Source organism: Accipiter gentilis, chromosome 11 (assembly GCF_929443795.1).
Source record: "Accipiter gentilis chromosome 11, bAccGen1.1, whole genome shotgun sequence".
NCBI lineage: Eukaryota > Metazoa > Chordata > Aves > Accipitriformes > Accipitridae > Astur > Astur gentilis.
In genome coordinates, this window is record NC_064890.1 from 36881348 (window position 1) to 36903097 (window position 21750).

The window sequence follows — 21750 nt, forward strand, 5'->3', positions numbered from 1 at the left end:
CAGAAAATAAGCCAAGACCTTAAAATGGAGATCTTGTTCGAGTACCTGTGTACATTTCTGTTTATTTGGAAGATAATTGTGGGTGTGGGAAGGTGTTAAGGCTTTGTTAAGACCTTTTTGTTCAATTCAATGCTGAATTCATTTGGGAAACAATTTCCATTCTGTTGTTCTATTATTCTATCTACAGTATGCAGCACTCTGTCTCTCTCCAGTACTCCTGCTTCAGGGAAACTTTTCTAGCATTGAGCTACAAGCATATAAATAATTTCTTTTATTACAAGTCTGAGTTACTTCAGATTGAATTTTGAGTTTTGTTTGCTTTGTCTTCCCCCAAGCCACTTGAAGTCTTTCTCAGAATATGTAATACCACTGACAGAATCTCTGTCCTAAGAAAAGCGTACATCTTTTAACTTGTGATCCTGATAGTACTAACATATCTTACAGAGTCCTTTGGAGTGAGATTTTTAGGTTTAGGTGGTAACTGAGAACGTTCTATCAAGTACTAATAATTCTCACTGTTTATTTCCTACTATTTTGTCATAACCCAGGGTGTGCTTTAATTACAGGTGGTTGCTGAAGAAGCCTGGGAAAACCATTTAAAAAGAAATGATTCCATCATTGTAGATATATTTCATGGCCTTTTTAAATCCACCCTAGTTTGTCCTGAATGCGCTAAGATATCCGTAACCTTTGATCCCTTTTGTTACTTGACACTTCCGTTACCCATGAAAAAAGAACGCACTTTGGAAGTTTATTTAGTTAGAATGGATCCACTTGCAAAGCCTATGCAGGTAAGCCTCTTAGTTTATGTACAAAACTGATTCACATGGCATTAACAATGAACATGAGTTCCTTTACGTTTTTTTTAATTCATAAGTACAATAAGCAAATCCAACAAGCTTTAGTTTTCTGGTATGTGTTCTGAAGTTCCACTTAGCCTGAGGAAGACCTATACATACCTTCTTATATTTCTGTCAGTTTCAAGGAAGATATTGGTAATTTCTGTGTGGTTGTGTTAATAAGGCTTCTTAATCTTTAAAATGTATGCTGTCCTAATTTTTTATTTTAGTGTTACTATAATGAATTTGTATGATTATAAAATTTATACACTCAATCCGGAGTTAAGTCCTCAGTTTCTTAGCCTCAAAAGGCAAATATTGGTAATAAGTGGTGCAAAAACCCCCATGACTAAATATATTAGGTAGTCCTGAATTCTTCTATGCTATCACTTAATAGTCAAAAGAAAAAATTTCAGATGAGATTTCTTTGTAAGGAGTATCTCTTTTGCCTTTTTTAGGAAGGATGGTATTATATGCCTTAAAATGGCATGAAACAATGTACATGGGTTATGGTAACAAAATCATGATTAAATGGTTCTAGCTGTACCTTATAGGGTAAGTGAGGATAGGTGAAATAAATAATACACGGGCAGTTAGGCAGACTTGCAAAAAGGCTTTAACACCTGAAATCAGAGTACTGTAAGACGGAAAGTGGGGGGAAAGGGCGTGTTCCCAAAGGCTATAGGGGGAAGACAAAGGGACATGCATTAACTACTGGGAGGTGAGCCTGCTAGAGATTTAATTATCTGCGAGAACAGTTTTGCATAAGGGACACACAGTAGTTGCAGATGACCATGTGTGACATGCGAGATGGGTATGCGGGAACAAATAGAGTTTGGGAAGAGTACAAGTTCAGTAGAGCTTTTGTGAGTCTAAATAACTATAAGACTTAAGGAGATACTAAACACATGCTGTACATGGCAATTAATTACAAAGTTTTAATACCTTATTTCTAATTAATCCTGTCTTTATTTATTATGAAAATAACAGGTAAGAGTCCTGTGTGGACTTTCATTACAAACTGCAGGTGTACTGCACTAAGGGAAGCCACAGAGGGGTTTTCTTTGACTGTTAATTGTCAGGTTCTGTCTCTGCATGTGAAATTAGAATTCAGTCTTTATCCATTGCCTGCCGTTGCTTTTTTTTCCTAGTAATGCTTTGTAAACAACTCGTGTTGTATTCCAAATGTAAGAATCTAGTCAATAGTATGCATACTATTTAAATGCTTAAATAAGTAGGTGCTGTTGAAACATAAATCTGTAAGTAATATTGGTGCTGTTAGTCTTCTTACGGAGAAAGTAAAATAAGATTTAAAAAAAGCATTATCTAAACTAATAAATGTAGTATTCAAAGTGTGTGTTTGTATGAGTAAAGTTGTGAAGGTAACTGCTACATTTTCAGCAGCTTTTGGAATTTGTGTTAGTTGATTTACATTACACCATAAGTTCAAGAATCTGAAAGAAGTACGTGAAGTATGCTGAACATGTGATAACTTGTTTGTTTTTTTCTCATGCATATTTGTTGTCTTAAGATATTAAAGTGACATTTTATTTTTTTTAGTACAAAGTGGTTGTTCCCAAAATTGGAAATATATTGGATCTTTGCACAGCATTGTCAGCTTTGTCTGGTGTTGCTGCAGATAAGGTAAGAGTGATTTCTTACATGAAGCACAACAATGAACATCTTAACACACATTAACCTGATTTAATGATGTGTACTCCATTTTCTTTTTAGATGATTGTTACCGATATATACAATCACAGGTTCCACAGGATATTTGGCATGGATGAAAATCTAAGTAGTATTATGGAACGTGATGACATTTATGTGTAAGTACAGATAACATCCTTTGCATCTCTTTGCAATTTGTTTAGTTATTTGCAAAAGATTAAAACCTAGACATAAGGTAAAGACAAATCTTGAGGGGTTTATTATTTTTTCATTTTTCCCCTTTGCAGCCTTTTAAATGACAGTTTTCCTTTGTATTTCTGGTTGTTTTTCTTTTAGATTTGAAATTGCTATCAATAGAACAGAAGATACAGAACAAGTTATAATTCCTGTTTGTTTAAGGGAAAAGTGCAGGCACACTAGCTACAGCCATAGTGGTTCTTCACTGTTTGGTCAACCTTTTCTCATAGCAGTGCCTAGAAACAATACCGAAGATAAACTGTATAACCTGCTGCTGCTAAGAATGTGGTAAGGTTATTGTTTAAAGAAAAACGCATTTGTTATGAATAATGCTAATAGTTGGAATCAGTAGGCACTTATTTTTACATGCATTGCTAACAAACTGATTAGATTTGAGTACTTAGTCTTTTATTTGCTTTCTGTTAAATATATTAAATCTAAAATTTTAGCCACTTGAGATGTGAACCAGTGTGGATTTTAATTTGATTTTTTTTAGCATGACCTCATCTGAAAATTATTTGAGAAGACAGTAGAGAGTCTATCTGTATTGTCAGTTTATAGGGCTTCATAAAATTGAAATGTTTTTCCAATTATTTTGCTGTGGTTATACCTCCTGTATCTACTGTACAAGTTTATATATGAATTTATGTTGTAAAACTACCTGGTAGACACTTTCTGAAACCAGACTGGAATAAGTGTCATTATGTGGAAGAAATTAGAATCATATAACCTCCAATTTAAATTTATGCTTCGTTTTCTGCTGATGTAACTTTCTCTGTAAGTGAACCCATACATTTTTTTGTGTAAAAAATATGGTTAATGAACAGTTAAAGAAGTGATTTCTGGACAAACAGAGACTAATACCAAGAATCAATTTGTATAAAATCAAGTAACTGTCAAAAACGTAAGATCATAGACAAGCAGAATTTCAGATGTGCATGTAACAGTAGACACGTTAGACAATATAACTATTAGTTCTGAATAAGTGAGAAAGGAGTGCAGGAATACATTACACTAGGAAGGATTTGCTGTAACCGTTGAATTATCTGGCTTGAACAATGTAAATATTTAAAAATCCATTGCCTTTAACCATTGCTTTCATTTGTAATATTTAGTCGATATGTAAAAACATGTACTGAAAGTGAAGACACTGAAGGATCCCTACATTGCTGTAAGGACCATGGTATCAATGGTAACGGCCCAAATGGAATACATGAAGAAGGCTCTCCAAGTAAGACTGGAATATCCAAACTTGTTCAGTATTTTGTGTTTAATTTGAAACCGAAGTTAATCCTGTAGTGTCTTTCAATTATTGTTATTCTTCCTCATTTCTTCCTCCTTATTCTTCCAATTGTTTCAGGTGAAATGGAAACAGATGAACAAGATGATGAATCCAGTCAGGATCAGGAACTCCCTTCAGAGAATGAAAACAGCCAGTCAGAAGACTCAGTTGGAGGTGACAATGACTCTGAAAATGGATTATGTACTGAGGATACTTGCAAAGGTCAACCACTCACGGGACACAAAAAGCGATTGTTTACATTCCAGTTCAATAATTTAGGCAATACTGACATAAACTACATCAAAGATGATACCAGGCATATTAGATTTGATGATAGGCAACCTAGGCTTGACGGTAAGTCATGGGGAACAGTTTGGACAATGTTTGATTCTGATACTTTTTTCTGATTCCGCTTCCATAGACTAGTGTTTCATTCTCTCTGTGTGCTATTTGATATAACTTTATTTCCAATAATAAATTTCGTATAAAAAATTAATTTGTTATTGTAATTAACTCTTAGAAATGCAAAAATTGTGTGTCCTTCTAAGTTTTCATCTTAAATTCATGCTAGCATTGTTTAATTCATTTTGAAGCATGTTTGCCCAAAGTTAATACAATTTCATGTAAAGCAAGAAATAATATTAAGAGAAAACATGTTTTTAATCTTAGAAAGATCTTTCCTTGCTTTGGATTGGGATCCTGAATTGAAGAAGAGATATTTTGATGATAGTGCAGCAGAGGTAAGCTGTTTATGTTGCTTCCCTTTCCAGGAAAAAAAAAAAAAAAGTGAAAAATACAACTTAATTAATGTGGCATATGAGATTGTAAGTCTTCAAAAGAAGCAGCTGGTATTTCTTTTTTTCACATTATTCATAGTAAATATGTTGTCATAAATAAACTTCATTTACACATCTAAGTAAATAGCAAATCTGAGGCTTACTAATTTGGAATTAAATCCGAAGCTGTGAAAACTTTTTGCTTGAATGGTTTCTGATCAGTTTTTCCATATATAGGAGCTTTGTAGTTACTGTTTATAGTAAGACGACATCACTAAAATGAGTTTTGTTTCGTTTGTTCTCTTAACTCAAGAAATACTTCTCTTTAGGATTTTGAAAAACATGAAAGCGTGGAATATAAGCCTCCCAAAAAGCCTTTTGTGAAATTAAAAGATTGCATTGAGCTGTTCACAACAAAGGAAAAACTAGGTGCTGAAGACCCATGGTAAGGACAAAAAATTAAATTTGTTATGTTCTATTGTATATTTCTCAAAATGTAATCAAAACCACACTTGGAACATTAACAGAGATACCTAATTGATTTCTTCATGGTATTTTGAACCCTGTCATTTCAAGCGTAGCTGAAAATTCACAAAATGTTTTCTATTTTGATCCATAGCTTAACTAAAATTGTTACCATATGCAGAAGGTTGTATTTGTATGAGAGACAATTAATGCATTCAGAATTAGGAGGAAGGGTAGATCTGTAAGATATTCTAGTCTGTGAATTGTGATCCACAGTGAATGAATAATATTGTGCCAAATCCAACGCAGTGGTTTAAACAAATATTTCCTTCTGAGATGAGAAAGGTTGGTGCATACTGAAGGTTTTTTGTGGAAATACACAGCTTGCCTTGCATTGATATATGAAATAGGGATTGTGCTTAACCATCAGGTTTGTGGGATGGGGAATATCTCTAGCCAGTAGGACCTCTGAAATTCATGTTCCAACCATTAAGTTTTTGGCAGACTTTTGTTCTGATTCATGGTTCTTCCAAATTATGATTTGGAATCATACCTGAATATTTACAATCATAGGATATTCCTGTAAGATCCTTCTTCTCCAGGAATTTTCTAGCATGTAAGAGTCCTTCAGCAACACCTGAAGCTCAGAATTAAGCTTGAAAAGAGGGTCTGCCACTTTTTCTTCTGTGGATACTTAAAAGTTTTGGAGACTTCCAAACTTTGTCACCAGAGATCCTCCCTTTATTGGGGCAGGGAGGGGGCTAACTTACAAATTCTCCTTTTTTGTTTCTGGGTTGGCTAGATTATACAACACTGGATAGACTATTTGAGATACCATATAACTCAAGTATGGTGAAGCACTTCCATTTTTGCAGCACATTTTAAGCAGAGTATTTAAACTACAAAATATAACTACTGCTGAAGTCAAGCAGTTGCTACTAGATACATCTCACCAGAGGTCATTAATCGCATTCTTTCTTCATTTGTCAGGTCTTCACAGGTCTAATCTATGAGAGCTCATCATCCCTAGTCCAGCGCTATTTGTATTCCAAATATTCTAAGATGTCTGGGAAGACAGTTCTTCAGTTAGAGCCTGCCCTTACAGTTCTCCTAATTTCTTGTCATTATCTGATGGTGCTATGTAAAGGCACTTGTGCAGTCTTTTTTAATTAGGGCTCATCTCTTTTTTTCCTAGATCTTTACTTGTTAGATACCAAGATGCAGAATGTGCATAGACCATTTCACAGAAGAGTTGCTTCCATGCATTCTTACTTACCTTGCTCCCCAAGCCTTAGTTCTTGAAGGATACAAGTATGCCTTGCAGGGAACAGAAATTTATGAGTCACAGCCTGTTTAGTACTTGTCTACTAAGGAGGCAATTTTTTCAGCAAGGAGTTTTTTTCAGGTTTCAGTAGTCACTGTTACCTGGTTTTAGTGGTAGGTGGGATAGGGTGGGAGACAAGTGAATTTCAAAATTGAAACTTGGAAGAACCACAGTTGTCTGGTTTTTATGGCTTTTCATATAGTCAGTTTTCCTGAAGTATTTTCATAACCCCTTGTCATCTTTTATAAAATATGAGAAAGCTGTGTTTTAACTAAAGATACAGGAACTACTATAGGAGATGAGAATCCTATATTGGGGGGGTGCTACTTTTGTGTTTAAAATGCTGTCGAGCTTCACTGTGAGCCCACTTCTGCACTAGCACCTCGTATTTTAAACTGGAAGGGATATCAATGGCATTAGTAACAGCATATGGAACGTGTGTGTGTGTGTTTCAGCTTTTGCTCATCCAGTTCCTCCCACGTTACTGGCTTTCTCTGTGGTAATGTATTTTAACATACAGACAGACTGCAGTTATTTAAAATTGGTATTTTTTTTCTTTCAGGTATTGTCCAAACTGTAAAGAACATCAGCAAGCTACCAAGAAGTTAGACTTGTGGTCACTGCCCCCTGTACTGGTAGTTCATTTAAAGCGCTTTTCCTACAGCAGATACATGAGGGACAAGTTGGATACATTGGTTGACTTTCCAATAAAGTAAGAAACCTAAATATTTCGGTGCTAGAAGTGTAAAAGTTAGCATGACTGGGGCACATGTTTAATCCAGCAATTATGTAGAATGGTTTTTGTTCTCAGCTTCCATGGATGGATCCAGTAAACACTTGCAGGTGAAAAGTATGAACTTGGAAAAATAATAACAGTAGATAAGTATGGAAGAACTCTTATTGATAGTTTTGGCTAAGGTTACCGGTTCCTGTTTCACTACTCTCAGAGAGAGAGATGCATTGTCAGTGTAGTCTGGTGTATGTGTGTTTTGTGGGGAATATAAAGGACTCAAAGACCACCAAAATGTGAAACGGTTAAAAATATTATTAACATGAACTTCTTTTGGTTGTTTTTTTTGTGTGGTTTTGTTGTGTTTTTGTTTTTTTTAAACAGCGACTTGGACATGTCAGAGTTCCTTATTAATCCCAATGCAGGGCCGTGCCGCTACAACTTGATTGCTGTCTCCAACCACTATGGAGGAATGGGAGGAGGGCATTGTAAGTTGATTTCAAATATCGTCATTCTACATGCCAGCTTTCTTTCCATCTTTATTTTCATTTAAGTACTAACCACTTTGAATCAATGGCATTTTTTAATAGTTTTGCATTACCTTGAAATGTTTTCACAAGTATTCTAACCCAAAAATCTGTATGAAATGAGCTTTCAAGGATACTTGTAGGTTCTTTTATACTTCTAGCTATGCATACTGTGAAAAGAGAAAACATAAGAGCTCCATAAGAGCTACTGTACTCTTACAACTGATTTTGTCTTACTTGTCTGTATTTTTGTACATTGTGCATTTTCTTGAAAGAAGAGAGAAAAATTAAAAAGTGACTGAGGGATTTTATTTTGACGGTCCTTTCTCACTATACATTCTCTTTAGAAGGGGAATGTTCTTGCTTAAGCTTTCTTTGCTTAAAAAAATGAAAGTGTGAAAGTATGAGTCATAATAGTGATAATAGGTTTTTGTTCGTTAAATGTCAAGTGTTTGACAGTAACAGACTCTAGCAACTGATTGTATTACATCTATGAAGATACAAAGTCCTTAGACATTGTACTTTTTTGTCCTAGATACTGCTTTTGCAAAAAATAAGGATGATGGAAAATGGTACTACTTTGATGACAGTAGTGTGTCCACTGCATGTGAGGACCAAATAGTGGCAAGTACCTTTTGTGTTTCTAAAATTGGGACTGTTGATGATGTTTTCTCCTTGAGGGAAGAAAAATGAAGAGTAAATCATGAACCTTGCAGTAAATTTGTAGGTAGTAGTTTGTGTTCTTTCGAAGGACAGCATGAAACAAAAATGGTTTGCTCCGACATGCAAAAATAACTTACATGGAAGCTTTGGATCTCTTTGTAATTTTACCTTGTAGACTTGGAAGAAAAAAAAAAAAAAAAAAAGGCTAACTTGGACTGGAAATGTTTTGTCTGGAGCCTCATGAGCATATTACACTTCTCTCTTTTACAGTCCAAAGCAGCGTATGTGCTCTTCTACCAGAGACAGGACACAATCAGTGGAACTGGCTTTTTCCCTCTTGACCGGGAAACTAAACAAGGTGCTTCAGCTGCCACAGGCATCCCACTAGAAAGTGATGAAGACAGCAATGAAAACGATAATGATATAGAAAATGAAAATTGTATGCACACTAACTAATGGAAGAACTAGAAGCCATAAGAGACTTTCTTACTGGGGATACCTATTGAAAGAGTGAAATTGCCCACCAAATTAAGAATAGAAATCTGAGATGGGGAATTTCAGATAACAGAATGTAAATCTTTATTACATTTTAACATGTGCAGTACTTGAAGTGAAACAATAAAAACTTAAACAGAAATTGTCTCTAATGCATTTACAGTCTTGTATTCACAAGCTATATATAGGAAATCACAAATAAACCCCTTTTAAGTTTTCTGCTGCTGTTCTGATGGATTATGTTTTCTTTTGTTTTGGCTGTGAGTTAATAACTAAAACGTTAAATCTGTGGACTTCTGACATTTATTTTCTTAGTACTGCAGGAATACTACTGCCAAGTCTAGTTTCTGGATGAATATATACATGTTCCTTAGGCTGTCACACAGACTACAAGTAAAAATGTCATAAATATATAAGCAGTAGTTTTCTTGAAACGGCAAATTTTTGTTTCTCCCTATTTTTTTTTTTTTTTTCAATTCGGTCACAATAGAAGAAATAGCTTGAAAAGGTGTTTTAACCTTTTGTGATATAGTTGAGCATCCAGAATATTATGTTCATCTTACTGCTGCTGTGGAACAGGTTCTGGATTTCATGCTGCATTAACAAAAAGTTTTTCAATTAAATGTAAGTATCCTTTGTTGCTTGTTGGAATCTACTCTGCAGACATAATTCCTGTTATCTTGCTTATAAGACATGCATAATTTTAATCTGGTGTCAGTCCAAAATTTAAAATTGTGCTGTAACTTCTCTCTCCCCAGTTTTTGTAGTTTGACAGCTTGCAAACTACTCTGTAATAGGGTCAGAGTTAATAGTATCCTGTATCCATAGTAATGACTGTGTATCGGGCTTAGATGAGAATTTTTTCAATATAACCTGCCTTTAAATTGTTAATGAACAAAATTACTTTAAAGGTAGGCCTGTTAATTTTCTTTGTGTGTTCCTGATGGAATTCACCATAGCCTTACAGCATATCTGAAAAGGTAACTCATTATAAGAGAACTGGCATTTGCATGTTCAAGTCAGAACCTGTACAGTATATAAGGCATACAAACTTTGAATTGGATTTTAGTTAACTATGTCCAGGGGTCCAGGATGCCAAAATAAGTGTGACAGTTTGAAACATTTTTTAATTTGCTGCTTTCCCTTTGATCTAGTTGGAAGAATGTATTGTTGATTTGTATACAATACTGCCTTTGAGAGGGGCTCTTAAGTGCGGGGGCACACTTCACATATCTACTACCTGGAGAATTGCTTTGTGTCCCACTGTTTAAAACAAGTAATTTAAAGAAGAAAAAAGCAAAAAGAATGATGTTCTTCACTTGAACTAATCAAATACAATAGGTTATAAATTGTGTATTGTAAATAAAAGTTCACTCTGTGAGTGCACATTTTGGTAAATTATTTATTTATGTTAGCATTAAAAAGTTTAAAATATTGCATTTGACCAGGATATAAATGAGGTATGTTGGACATGGCTTTGCTTTATACCTTGATATTAAAACTGGTGTTTCATCCTGGTATTTTAAAGCTGCTTTGAGTTGTTTTTTTTTTTTTAAATGTAACTAACCTCCTGCATGACAGAGGTTAAAATTTTGTCTGCACTTGAGTTCACTTGGGTTTACATTTGAAATGCGCATGTTTATTTATACAGATTTCAATAAAGCTATTCAAGGCCTTACTTAGTCTTCCATTTTCTTACAAACTCTTCTCCCACGGTGTTTGTGTAATGGGTAGTTTTTGTCTAAGACTTACATTATTGGTTACAAAACGGCTATTTAATGACCAACACAGAATAAGATTAATAGTATTTTCAGAAGATACTATCTATAAAAGGGATTCTCTGCTGTTATTGTCTGGCTCTAAAAACATTTCTAAGGCTGCAAATAAAAAATGTTTATCATAAAAACCTATTATTTGTTTTTTAAAAGAAATACTGTAATAATAATTAAACAAATGGAAAGATACTAACTCTGAGATAGTTGGTGAAATGAGGCAATATTATTAAAGATTAGACAAACCGATATGGGGGGGGGGGGGGGCGGGAAATGACACAAACTTTTGGCTTAAAACCTTGTATTTAGGTGTGGAATACAGTAACCCAGTACAAAGCTGTGTACTAAATAGCTTGCGAGTTTAACTTCCTTATTTTAATCAGAGCACTTGAGATTTATCTGTGGAGTAGAGGAAGTAATCCTAGAGAATCAATCGTCTCTGAGTAACACACACAAAGAGCCCCCCTGCATTCGCACTGCCACTGGTTTTCCCATATCATGTTAGCCTAGAACTTGCTTGGAAAAATCGCAAAGGAGCAAAGGATCTGCTGTCACTTACTAAAGTCTCACTTTGGAGTTTGTAGATCAGAGCTTTAATATCTGATAATTCAGTCTCCTAACACAATTCATTATCCCTTTGAAAATGCATATATATATAATTACATGGGATCTTATGTTTGAAGGAATGTACTTACCTACTAATAGTTAGATGATCCAGATGGAGTTTAAAAGGGTATTGATCAAAGTAGCATTTAGTTAGGAAAAAATTACATAGTTTCTAATTTTTTTTGTTATTGTTAATTTGGCCTCGAAGATGACCCACACTGAGTTTGTAAGCTTCCTAATCAGATATAAAAATCAGTACCATTTCTATGTGACTGTGTCAAAGGTTTCTGGGAATTCAGCCAAGCTGTGAGTTTTGTAAAACTATTACGTATTCACACATAAGGTATGATAATTTGTCCAGTATGGACATTCTTAAAACTACAGAAAGCATATTATTCTTTACAGTGTCTGCCAGAAGTTATTGTCACTCAGCTAGTCATTTATGGAGCAAATAAAGAGGGTCCTGACATCTCTTTTTATGAATCATGTCTGATAAAAATCCACAGGATGCTTTCTTCTTTCAGTTACATTGACAGCAAGCTTTTTGATGGGTCTAAGTATCAGCCTAACCCCCAAAACGATAAGATACAGTTCACCTTGTTAATGTGAGAGTCACAGAAACAAAACAGAGTAGGAGGCAGAAGACAGCTTGCAATTCCCAGTTGCTGCACGGATTTTGTGACGGCAATACGTCCTGGAAAGCCTGGCTGGGAGGGAAGGAGAGGGGAAGAGACGCTGCCCAGGACCTCGTTTCATTTGGCTTCGGACAGCGTTCTGGAGGCGTTGGTGCAGATCCCCTCCCTGACCGCTTCTGTCGTCCCCTTACATCGAAGTCATCCCTGCCTTCCTGGCACACTGAAGGGAAGTTTGGAACTTGCAGTTGAGATGACAGATGAGGAAAGCCCTGACAAATGGTGTAGAAACCTCTCCTGCATCTACAGATGCTAATGGGAAGGCCATGACCCTTCCTAGCTTTCCCAACCCGTTAGTGCTGTGTTATGGAGTGCAGTGGATTTTTTTTTTTTTAAGCGTTTTGAAATCTTTAGAGGGAAGTTGGTATGGTGGGCAAAGAAATTACTTGGCAAACCCACTGGTTTTCTTTAAAAATTATGCTGCCACCTTTGATGTCAGACTGTAATTTCAGGGTATGGTTTCTCATTGTGTCTAAGTACTAGTTACTTTGACAAAGAAAATCACTATAAATGTAGTGAAACAATATGACAGCTATATTTGGAAGAATAAGCATATTCTTAGTCTGTAGGCAAATTGCTCTCTTCAGATTTTTTAGTTTCTTTTCTTTGGGGGGTAAACAAATCGTGAAAATAGTTCCACTTTCTTAGTGCCAACGTTGCTTGCTTTACTGGCACCACATGCTCCTGAGGCAGGCAGAGACGCCTGTCTTAATGAAAAGAAATTAAATCTTGGAATAATAGCATGAAAACCCCAGAAGAGTCCAAATGTGACAAATTTGTGACCAATTTATCCCATTAACTAGGGAATGAACTGGGTTACTATAGGCGAGGTAGCATTAACCGTCATCCTGGGCCAAATAATGCAAAAGCTGATACCGGGCTCAAATGATAAAGAATTCACATCAGTCAGTATGGTTTTATTTACATGAAGTTTTATATTTATTTATATGAAGATCTGTTACTGGGGGGCAGTTGATAAAGATTATAGTATAGGTGCACCTAGAATTATTTAAGTGCTTGGCACTTAATTATCAGCTTAAGTATCACATTATTCTCATCAAAACATGAGTGTTGTACAGTATCGCCCAATGCGAAGTTTAGGAACCGACCAACAATCTCAAAATAGTTTCCGTTAGGAAATCATTGTGGAATAGGGTTGTTGCTGGAGAAGCTGGTGGTACTTGGTCTTCAATTAATGATTTTATTCAGTGTGTAAAACACTCAGTTCATAGCTACAGAAGGTGGTAAGTAGGAAGTGTCCCTAAATCCTGTGCAGCCCTGGTAGACAAACAATTTGGCATGAGCTCCCAATGTGAAACAGCAGTGTAAGAACTTGTCCTTGGATACATAAGGAGATTTAAGAAGTTGACTTAATCTCCCCGGGTCTGTGGTAAGGATCCTGGGAAAATACACCATTTGAGTTACTTCCTTTTGAAAGTTCAGATTGTAACCTGGGGAAGACATTATAGAAAAAAAGTTACAACCCCAGAGTAAGTACACGTGCGCTAACAGAGATAAAGAAGAATGGTTTTCTCGGAAAGACTCCCCAGAGCGGCTCAAGTTGTGTGCGATACGTTACGGGGGTGGGTGGAATAACTGTATGCGGGGGGTATTGGAGTGGAGAGAAACCTTCAAAGAACTGATGGTTCAAAACTGAAACCAGACAACCTGAAAATGGAGATAAGCGTGAGAGTCTTCTACGCAATTAGCGTTCAGCAAGGAGGAGGAAGGTGCCAGCAGCGGTGAGTGGTGGGCGCTGGGTTGCCCCTGGGCTGGATGCCTTCCCTGGTCGGGGGGGGCAGCCAAGGTGTGCAGTGGCCCTTCCCCTGCTGGGATGGAGACCGGTCTCAGCCATCTGCCTCGGCTTTGAGATCTGAGAGTCCGTAAATACCTTCTTCTTTTCAGAGGAACGTTCTTCCCTCTTCGAGCTAATGGCACCACTTGAAAACCACTGAAAAGTTTGGAATGGAGGCCTGAATCTGCAGGTATTTGCTCTGAGCTCAGCATGGTTTGCGGGAAGGCCTTCACTCGCTAGTGTTACAAGAATTCCTCAATATGGGAATGAAACCCATGCTCTTGTTTCGGGGTGACAAACGCTATGATTTTTCTTCCCCTTCTGCACCATTGCTGCTCACTTAAACTCCTGAAGCCGCTCCAATTCCCATCTGAACAACCCCCTTGATTTCATTTCCTCAAAGTAACTCTTCCCCTCGGGTACCCCTAAATTGAAAAACACATCTGCATTTTCCATCTTTCTTTGCGGTTCTGGAAGAGCATCCCTGCTTTTTCATGACAAATTCTGTTAAAGCACAACGACCGGTTCAGACATGCCCCTATTGAAAAATGCGTGGTTCCTCAAAAATGAAAATTAAAACCGAGGCATCATGCAACTGAAACGAGGTCTGCAGCCAGCTCTGCAGGCACGAAGGTGTTTTCCAGGACACAACCAGGGGTGTCTGGAAAGAATTCAGATGAGCTATGCTTGTTTTCAACCTCTGTCGATGTTACAGAATCCATCCTGTGCCGCGGGTGTTCTGTGAATGCGAGCGTGTCTCTGGGCCGAGGAGAAAGTCTGCCAACAGAAGGCACAGTAATTACGAACGCCGTATCATCTGTACTTATGAAAAGCAAATACAAAGAACATCCCTTCTGTCACTCCAACGGAAGTTTCTCAGTGGTTCTCAAGAAATACACAGCCTAGGATGGCTCACACAGGACTGGTTTCCTTGGGCAGTTTGCTGAATACAAGGAGAAGGTGTTTGGAGCCTATTTGAGTTCTGCTCCCCCCCATTCCAGTGGGGAAACAGCAGCTTCCATAAACCCTAATATAATTCAGCAGCAAGTGAACATGTCAATAGAAGTTATGCAGTATTGCTGCTCTGTAGTTGCATTGCCAAATCAAATAAAATGTATTAGTCATGTTGACTAATTGTGCACGACCTAATAGCTGCTCAGTGAATTAAATGCAGTGTCTAAACAGCCTGTGTGTTTGGCGCGACTGATGTCCTGCATAACTTTGCCGTGTATGACATGGATCCTAAATACAACTCGTAGAGCTGCGACCTAGATTCAGACCCATTTTGCAGAAGTGTACTAGGACTGTCAATAACAGCAGTTTGATTTTCACATCTTTTACTTGAAAAAATTCTCTGCCACCAATGACTTGCTGGCTGCTGACACTGTGCGAATGTTTTGGGGTTTTACTGTGAAATACAATCAGTTCTATGCTAAAAATGTTTTGTTTTCCAAATTCTCAATTAAAAGAAAATGTCGTGAACATTTTAGATTAATGACCTACAGTTGGACAATAAAGTTAATGGAAATGTTTGGATCCAGCAGATTTCTGAGACCTATCAAACACAATAATCCCAATCACTGATGGGATGGAGACAATAGAGCTTTTTTCATAAAAGATTCTGAATTGTTGAATTAACTTATTTTTACACAAATTGAGGAAAACAGATGTACATGTTGATTTTTGGTATAGGAAATAATGCCTTAGAAGTTGTCTTCAGGAAATGTACCCTTAGGCATTTCTGCAAGATTTTTCAGATAGGGTGGCAAAGACTAAGAGAGAAATCAAAGTTTGTAGAACTACTTCCTATGGGAAGCATTCGGTTATCATCTGTCTGTAACATTTGGATTCAGTTTGGTTAACGTCATGCTCAGTCTGAGATTGTAATTTAGAAAGCCCATTTTTATGATGTAAATTGCTCCCTTAATATCAAGTGTGATGGATTATAATGTCTCTGTTTTCACAGTAGCATTTGGCAATATTATTAGAATTTGACAGACATGATCTTCTTTCCTTGAAATAAAAAGCCCACATACACATACCAACTTAATTTATTTAAGCAATAAAAATCTTCCCAAAACTTCTGTGAACAAATGTGCAGTTAAAAATAAAAGGGAACAAACCAGATGTAAGATTTAAATTTACGTACTCCATTCCAGAACAAACGTATCAAGTAAGCCAACGTGACTCCACACCAGTAGGAGACAAAAGCAAAAGAACTGATGGCAAAGGGGAGGAAATTGTGCAGAACTGTGAATGTATGTAAAAACAATGGATCACAGCAAAGTCAAGGGCACGAGTACAGCAAAGCCTATACTGCATGAATACAAAAGATTAATGTAACAAGAAAGTGGCTGTAGGATACTAATAAGGAAGTGGTAGAGGATTTCAAATCCATTCTAAAAAAAGCAGAGTCCTATGATTAAAAAGAAGGAAAAAAAAAAGAGCAAATACTGCAAAAGTCACTAACAGGTGACTGAGAATTAAAATCTTTGATAGATGTGGGTTGCCTTGTAGGGAAAAAAAACAAAAGTAACTTGGTTCCTACAATGGATTTAATTTAGTGAAAGATAGAGAAAACCGCTAGAAAAGAAAAAAATCTACAAGTGATGCTAGGATATTATGAGGACATTTTGAAATGAGGCAGTAATAGAAGAGCCATACTATTTTTTGACATGCGTCCTCACCCAGTCATTATCTAGAAAACTGCAGTTTATGTGTTCCAGTATTGGATAATGTCTCGAGAGCAGGAGCTGTGTTAATAATTTTGAGGAACAGGTTTACAAAGGAAGGCTCCAAATGTCCTGAAGGGGAAATGAAATGAAGCGTCAAGTTCTTTGAAACTCTGCTGTAACTCTGTTGGTAAGGCAGGTCCTGGCTTTCTATGATCTTGCCTCCAACAAAATAAGACATTCAAGCCCACCAGACATTTGTATCCCACATACCACTGAGCTGGAGCTGGGCAGGAGCACAGATGTTTGGTAAAGGATTTATCAATGATTAGTACATGTTAACTGCTAATTTTATAATTAAATTGTTTCTCAGATCTTCTTAGATCATGGTGTGGGTTTGTTAGTTAAGACTGAAGCGGGGAAGTAAGGCCACTAGACATAAACAGCCATAGGAATCTACTGATGACCAAGCTGCCAAAGGGACGCAAGGTCTCAGACTGGCCGAACAAGTTTCATGGGAGCTTCTTACACATCCCACTTAATGATCCACTCTGTAGCTCCAGGGCTTGGCTTTCAGCTGGAGGAGCCAGTGTTCAGACCAGGAATTTCCTACGCTCCAGCAGCTTCCACCCACCCGCGTGAGGAGACGGACAAGCTGGTCCACCGTGCCCTGGGAGCAGACTCCAGAAAGGGGCTCCCACTTGTGAAATACTGAATACAACTTCTAGAAATGCTCCCAAAGGGCCAATACTAACTCTGAAATTGCAACAGGTATGCATCCCTGAATACAGATGCGTACCTGCTTGCCCGTGACCCAGGACGTAGGTACGGACAATGAATGGTGCAGCCCCGCTTTACTGGAAATACAGATCCACATGTGGAGGTGATCTGTATCGTCATGTTGCTATGAAGGAAAGCACTTAGCTCTTTACAGCTGGATTTCTTTGGTTGTCTTCCAGATTCCCTGAGAAGTATGGTCATTCTGTTTATCTGTTTTGGCTCAACCTGAGCAACAAAATTTCTTTCAGACTGCTGCCTATAAACACAGCCACACATGCAGCCGTACAAATACTTTATATCAAGGGCTAAGTCCTTTGAACAAAATAAGAAGAGGTCTATACTCTTCATAAAGCAACAAAAATGAGCACAACATATAAGGCAAATCAAGGCCTCTATAGCAAACAGCTCTTCATCAAGATCTCTTCCATAAGAAATCTCTAATCCTTATGGTTTATGGGAAGAACTGCCTGTAAAATAATGGAGTGGTCACACTTTGGTTATCTTTGCAAACAGTTGTGCTGGAGACTCGCAGAAGTACGTGCCCATACTGAGTCTTTTCGGGGGGGGGGGGGGGGGGGGGGGGGAGGGTCTGAGTTAGCTACAAATTAAGTTGGTCACGCTGGCAGTGTAGCCATGGCAGTGTGAGAAAAGAAGAATACCGATGTAGTGTGCTGTCCTCCATGCTACTTATGTGAGTATAGTGAGTGTATCTATTTTTATTAGTATTTTTTACAGCTATGACTGCAATGCTTGCTATGTAGACAGAGGCCACCCCTAACGCAAAGGACCTAACATCCATTCAGTAGATGGAAACTCTCCTGTAGTAATGGTATCACTTGGCAGCCCCGGGGCTGCAATCTGGAACGATTGACTTAAAGAAGGATTCAACGGAGCCTGGGGAAATCATCCAGCAGCTTCCCCTCTCTGCTGCAGCAGCCAAAAAGAATTATTTTTACATGGGGGAACACCCTTCTCCTCTCTGGTGTTGCTTTGCGATTAGTGGATTGTAGGTGTCTAGAAATAGTTCCACAATTTTCATACAAAAAGAGATAAAAAGGAAATGATTGAACAGATGTAGGGAGGTTTTCGGCATGTAGATGAGAGAGCAGCAAAATAAACAGACTAATATGCAGCGCAACACATATTTCTGGCATTCTTGACGGGCATTTGTACGTTACGTGTCCTGCAGTCAGAACGAGATACTCGGGAAAAGCCTTCTCCCGAGAGTGCAGCTGTATGCGCTGCCTGCTGCGGGAGCTCTGGATCTAATAACACTGCCTAGAGTCACAGCTATTTTGCTTCAACACATCTATGCCTTTATTTCTGGACCAAAATTCCTAATAACGGACATAAAGATTGCAGTAAATTGTGATCAGATGTGCAAGATCGCTGAAGTTTCTTCATCTGCTGACTGCGACCTCACGCTGTGCTAATTGTGAAGGCGGCAGCGGGCCCCGTCAGCCGGGGTTTTTTAATGTAAACAACCGTCAGGTAAAATCTCCATCACGGTTCCTGCCTTTACTGTACTTGGCAGAAAAGAAAGGTATCATGAATGGACTGCAACACAGGGAAAATTCACAGGAGCTGCCTGAATAGATAATAAATCTGTTATCTAACAAACCCTATTTATTGTGCAAGGGAATGAAAGGCAGATTCAGTTTAACACACAGAGTGAGGTTTGTTTCCCAGCCCAGCCAGATACTTCCTGTGCGAGCTGGAAAAGTTATTTAATCTGTCCTGACTCATGCTCAGTTTTAAGTATGAAGGCTATGGGAGCCGCTGCTAAGATTTTGTGAATATCATGTTATCTCTTTGTGTCTGTTATGCTGCTAGCTCTAACACAGCAATAACTTAACTCAAGCAGCGGACAGCAGTTCTTTCTCAGAAAAGACCTTAACAGGTTCAGCTGATCCAATTACCACTACTCAAAATGGCAATGCAAAAAAAACCCAACCCAACCCAACCCACCACTTTGAGAATCTGTTTGGACAAGATTCAAGCAGGAAAAATTGGAAAAACAGCTTTGCAGGCTGGTTACACAAGAGCCATGGAAGCATCCGAGCCTCTGGTTGAGAGATTTGTGTGTTGGCCCTGAAGTGATCGTAAAGCAACTCAACCGGGAATCATTGCCAAGTACCTAGCATGTCATAGGTCTGACGTTTAGGGCATTGCTACTTAACATTCTTGTCAGTTTGCTAATGACAAAGAGGATGATTCACTGACAGACAGCAGCTGGGATTGCTTTTTTGATTGACTAAACAAAATAAAATGTGTATTGACTGCGAATACACAAACGAATGTGTACTAACATGAATATATGCTCACACCTATGTTGAAAGGAACATGGGCTAAATCCACAGGAGTTCACACTGGAAAACGAAGTATTTTTCAATCTGCTTATAGATCCAACTTCCTCACACAGCCACATCCTAAAGGAACACGGGCTTTGCTCCTATTCCATAAAAAAAGAACACCAGGTACTCCAGGGAAGGTTATTACTTCTGCTTTTAACCCATTTGTGACCACAGCAGAAATGGTCCTTTGCCCCATTTCTTGCATCCATAATTTGAGAAGGAGCTTTTGAAGTGTCTACGTAGTAAAGCGTGTGTGTGTATGGCTTCCTTGTGCTTACACAGACCTGTACAACGCACAGGTTCTTATAAAGGACTCCAGGAAGTATTTGGTATTAATACATCCCTCACGCTCTTTTAATTTAAAATTAACTTTGCCTTTTGGTATCAGTATCTATGTTCAATCTACTATGAAGCAAAGTTTTCTCCATCATGGCTCTTAACTCTGCAGTACAAAAAACCACCAGGGACATCTGCAAACACCTTTACTTGGCCACACAATTGATGATATTTCCTATCCTGAAGTTTATTTAGTAGCGTTACTATGTATAGGTTCATACCAGTTACAAAAGCGTACAAAAGGAGTGTTCGTAAAGCGAACTCAAGAGGAAAAGCCACGATTCTTCTCATCAGCATGAAACCAAATCATTGCCACAGTGAAATCTGACAGTTTTGCCTCTGTACAATGTGGTGGCTACAGAACCCCGTGCTCATATTCAAAGCCTGCATCGATCAGGATGGGCTGTAAACACCTGAAATTTATACAGCCGAGTGCTATCCCATGTTTAATCGAATAAAAATGACTGATCCGCATCATTTGGAATGAACATGAACACTGGTTCCAAGAGGTAATTTAATGAATCACAATAGGTCTCATGAGCATTTTTTGTTGGTCAATAGGGCCATGAAACTACAGGGAATTATTTCACTCACCCACTGCCCATCACAACATAACATGTAATTAAATAACAAAGCAAACAACGACGTAATAATTGCAGCGCAATACGAAGTTAGCTTAACACCTAACGAGCATTTTTAGCTTGCTAGTCAAAAACATGCCCTCAGAGATGCCCACATACACTGCTCTACTTTCTGACTCAAAAGCAACTTGAATTGAAACTGAGGCATTCAAAACATACCAAAAGACAGGCAAGCACTTTTACTTAGGCTTAGGAATACGTACAATGGTATCTATTGCAATGCAAGGCAACTACAGTAAGGCACATTCACAATCAAGTCAGTGTCACTTAAAAGGATCCTGGCTAGTTTAAGTAGTTTAACGGCTCTGGTTTAGCTTAACTAATAAATCTTCTGCTTTTACAAAAGGCGTACATCAAAACAGTGAGAAAGATTACCTTGTGTGTAAGAGGTGCGCCTAAGACTCAGGCATGTGTGTAGTTCCCAGTTCTCGTATTCAGCAGATCTTTCTGCTGCAGCAGAGTTTCCAATTCTGCAACCACTCGTATGATTGATTTCCAAACCCACGAGCAAGCTTGCTGTGTTGGGCTGGTAATGCTGAGCAAGCTGAGTGTCAAAGCTGGTAGCTGAAACGATATGTATGATAAATGTAAATGATAAAAGGTGGAGTATGCAAACAGAACAAATTTTAAACTCAGGCACTGAGATTTAAGTATCAAACACAGAATGGCCTTCAGAGAAGATGGAGGCTGCACTTCACCTAAAAAAACCCCTTTTAGTTAATAGACATGTTGCTTATTAAAGTAGTTCTATACCCTATTTCCTAAGATTCTGAATTACAGCAGGTCTCACTAAATTCACAAGTGCTCTGCTTGGTTCAAAAAGTGTCACAATATATAAAGAGAAATTATGTGATACTAAAAAGTCATAATCTCAATTTTAGAAGCCGAAGAAATTCCCCAGAATACATTGTTACAGCATTCCAAGATTAATTTTGCATTCCAGTACCGTGAGTTGGGTACTATTACAATTGTGTGTCCATTTTTGTCTGACATAGTTAAAGAAGGGTGCTGTTAATCTACGGAGAGGACAGCAGATGACTGAAAGCTAAACACCAGCCATCATAACAGACAACTAAAGAGCTGCAGTAACATT

The 21750-nt window shown here is 37.9% G+C and overlaps 1 protein-coding gene across 5 annotated transcripts in view; it reads left to right on the forward strand.

Moving 5' to 3' along the window:
- The window catches only part of USP15 (ubiquitin specific peptidase 15), a 72335-nt gene extending 61648 nt beyond the window's left edge, over positions 1 to 10687 (forward strand). For 3 of the 5 annotated variants that reach the window (XM_049813853.1, XM_049813856.1, XM_049813857.1), the window contains 12 exons: positions 567 to 791; positions 2400 to 2483; positions 2574 to 2668; positions 2847 to 3035; positions 3863 to 3978; positions 4108 to 4383; positions 4699 to 4769; positions 5135 to 5250; positions 7157 to 7306; positions 7709 to 7812; positions 8387 to 8475; positions 8785 to 10687. In XM_049813853.1, the coding sequence (XP_049669810.1) occupies positions 567 to 791; positions 2400 to 2483; positions 2574 to 2668; positions 2847 to 3035; positions 3863 to 3978; positions 4108 to 4383; positions 4699 to 4769; positions 5135 to 5250; positions 7157 to 7306; positions 7709 to 7812; positions 8387 to 8475; positions 8785 to 8970 (1701 nt within the window). In that variant the 3' untranslated portion in view covers positions 8971 to 10687. Of the gene's footprint in view, positions 1 to 566; positions 792 to 2399; positions 2484 to 2573; positions 2669 to 2846; positions 3036 to 3862; positions 3979 to 4107; positions 4384 to 4698; positions 4770 to 5118; positions 5251 to 7156; positions 7307 to 7708; positions 7813 to 8386; positions 8476 to 8784 lie in introns of those variants that run through there. The other 2 variants (XM_049813854.1, XM_049813855.1) reach the window with 2 other exon arrangements.
- Positions 10688 to 21750: the final 11063 nt, after the last annotated feature.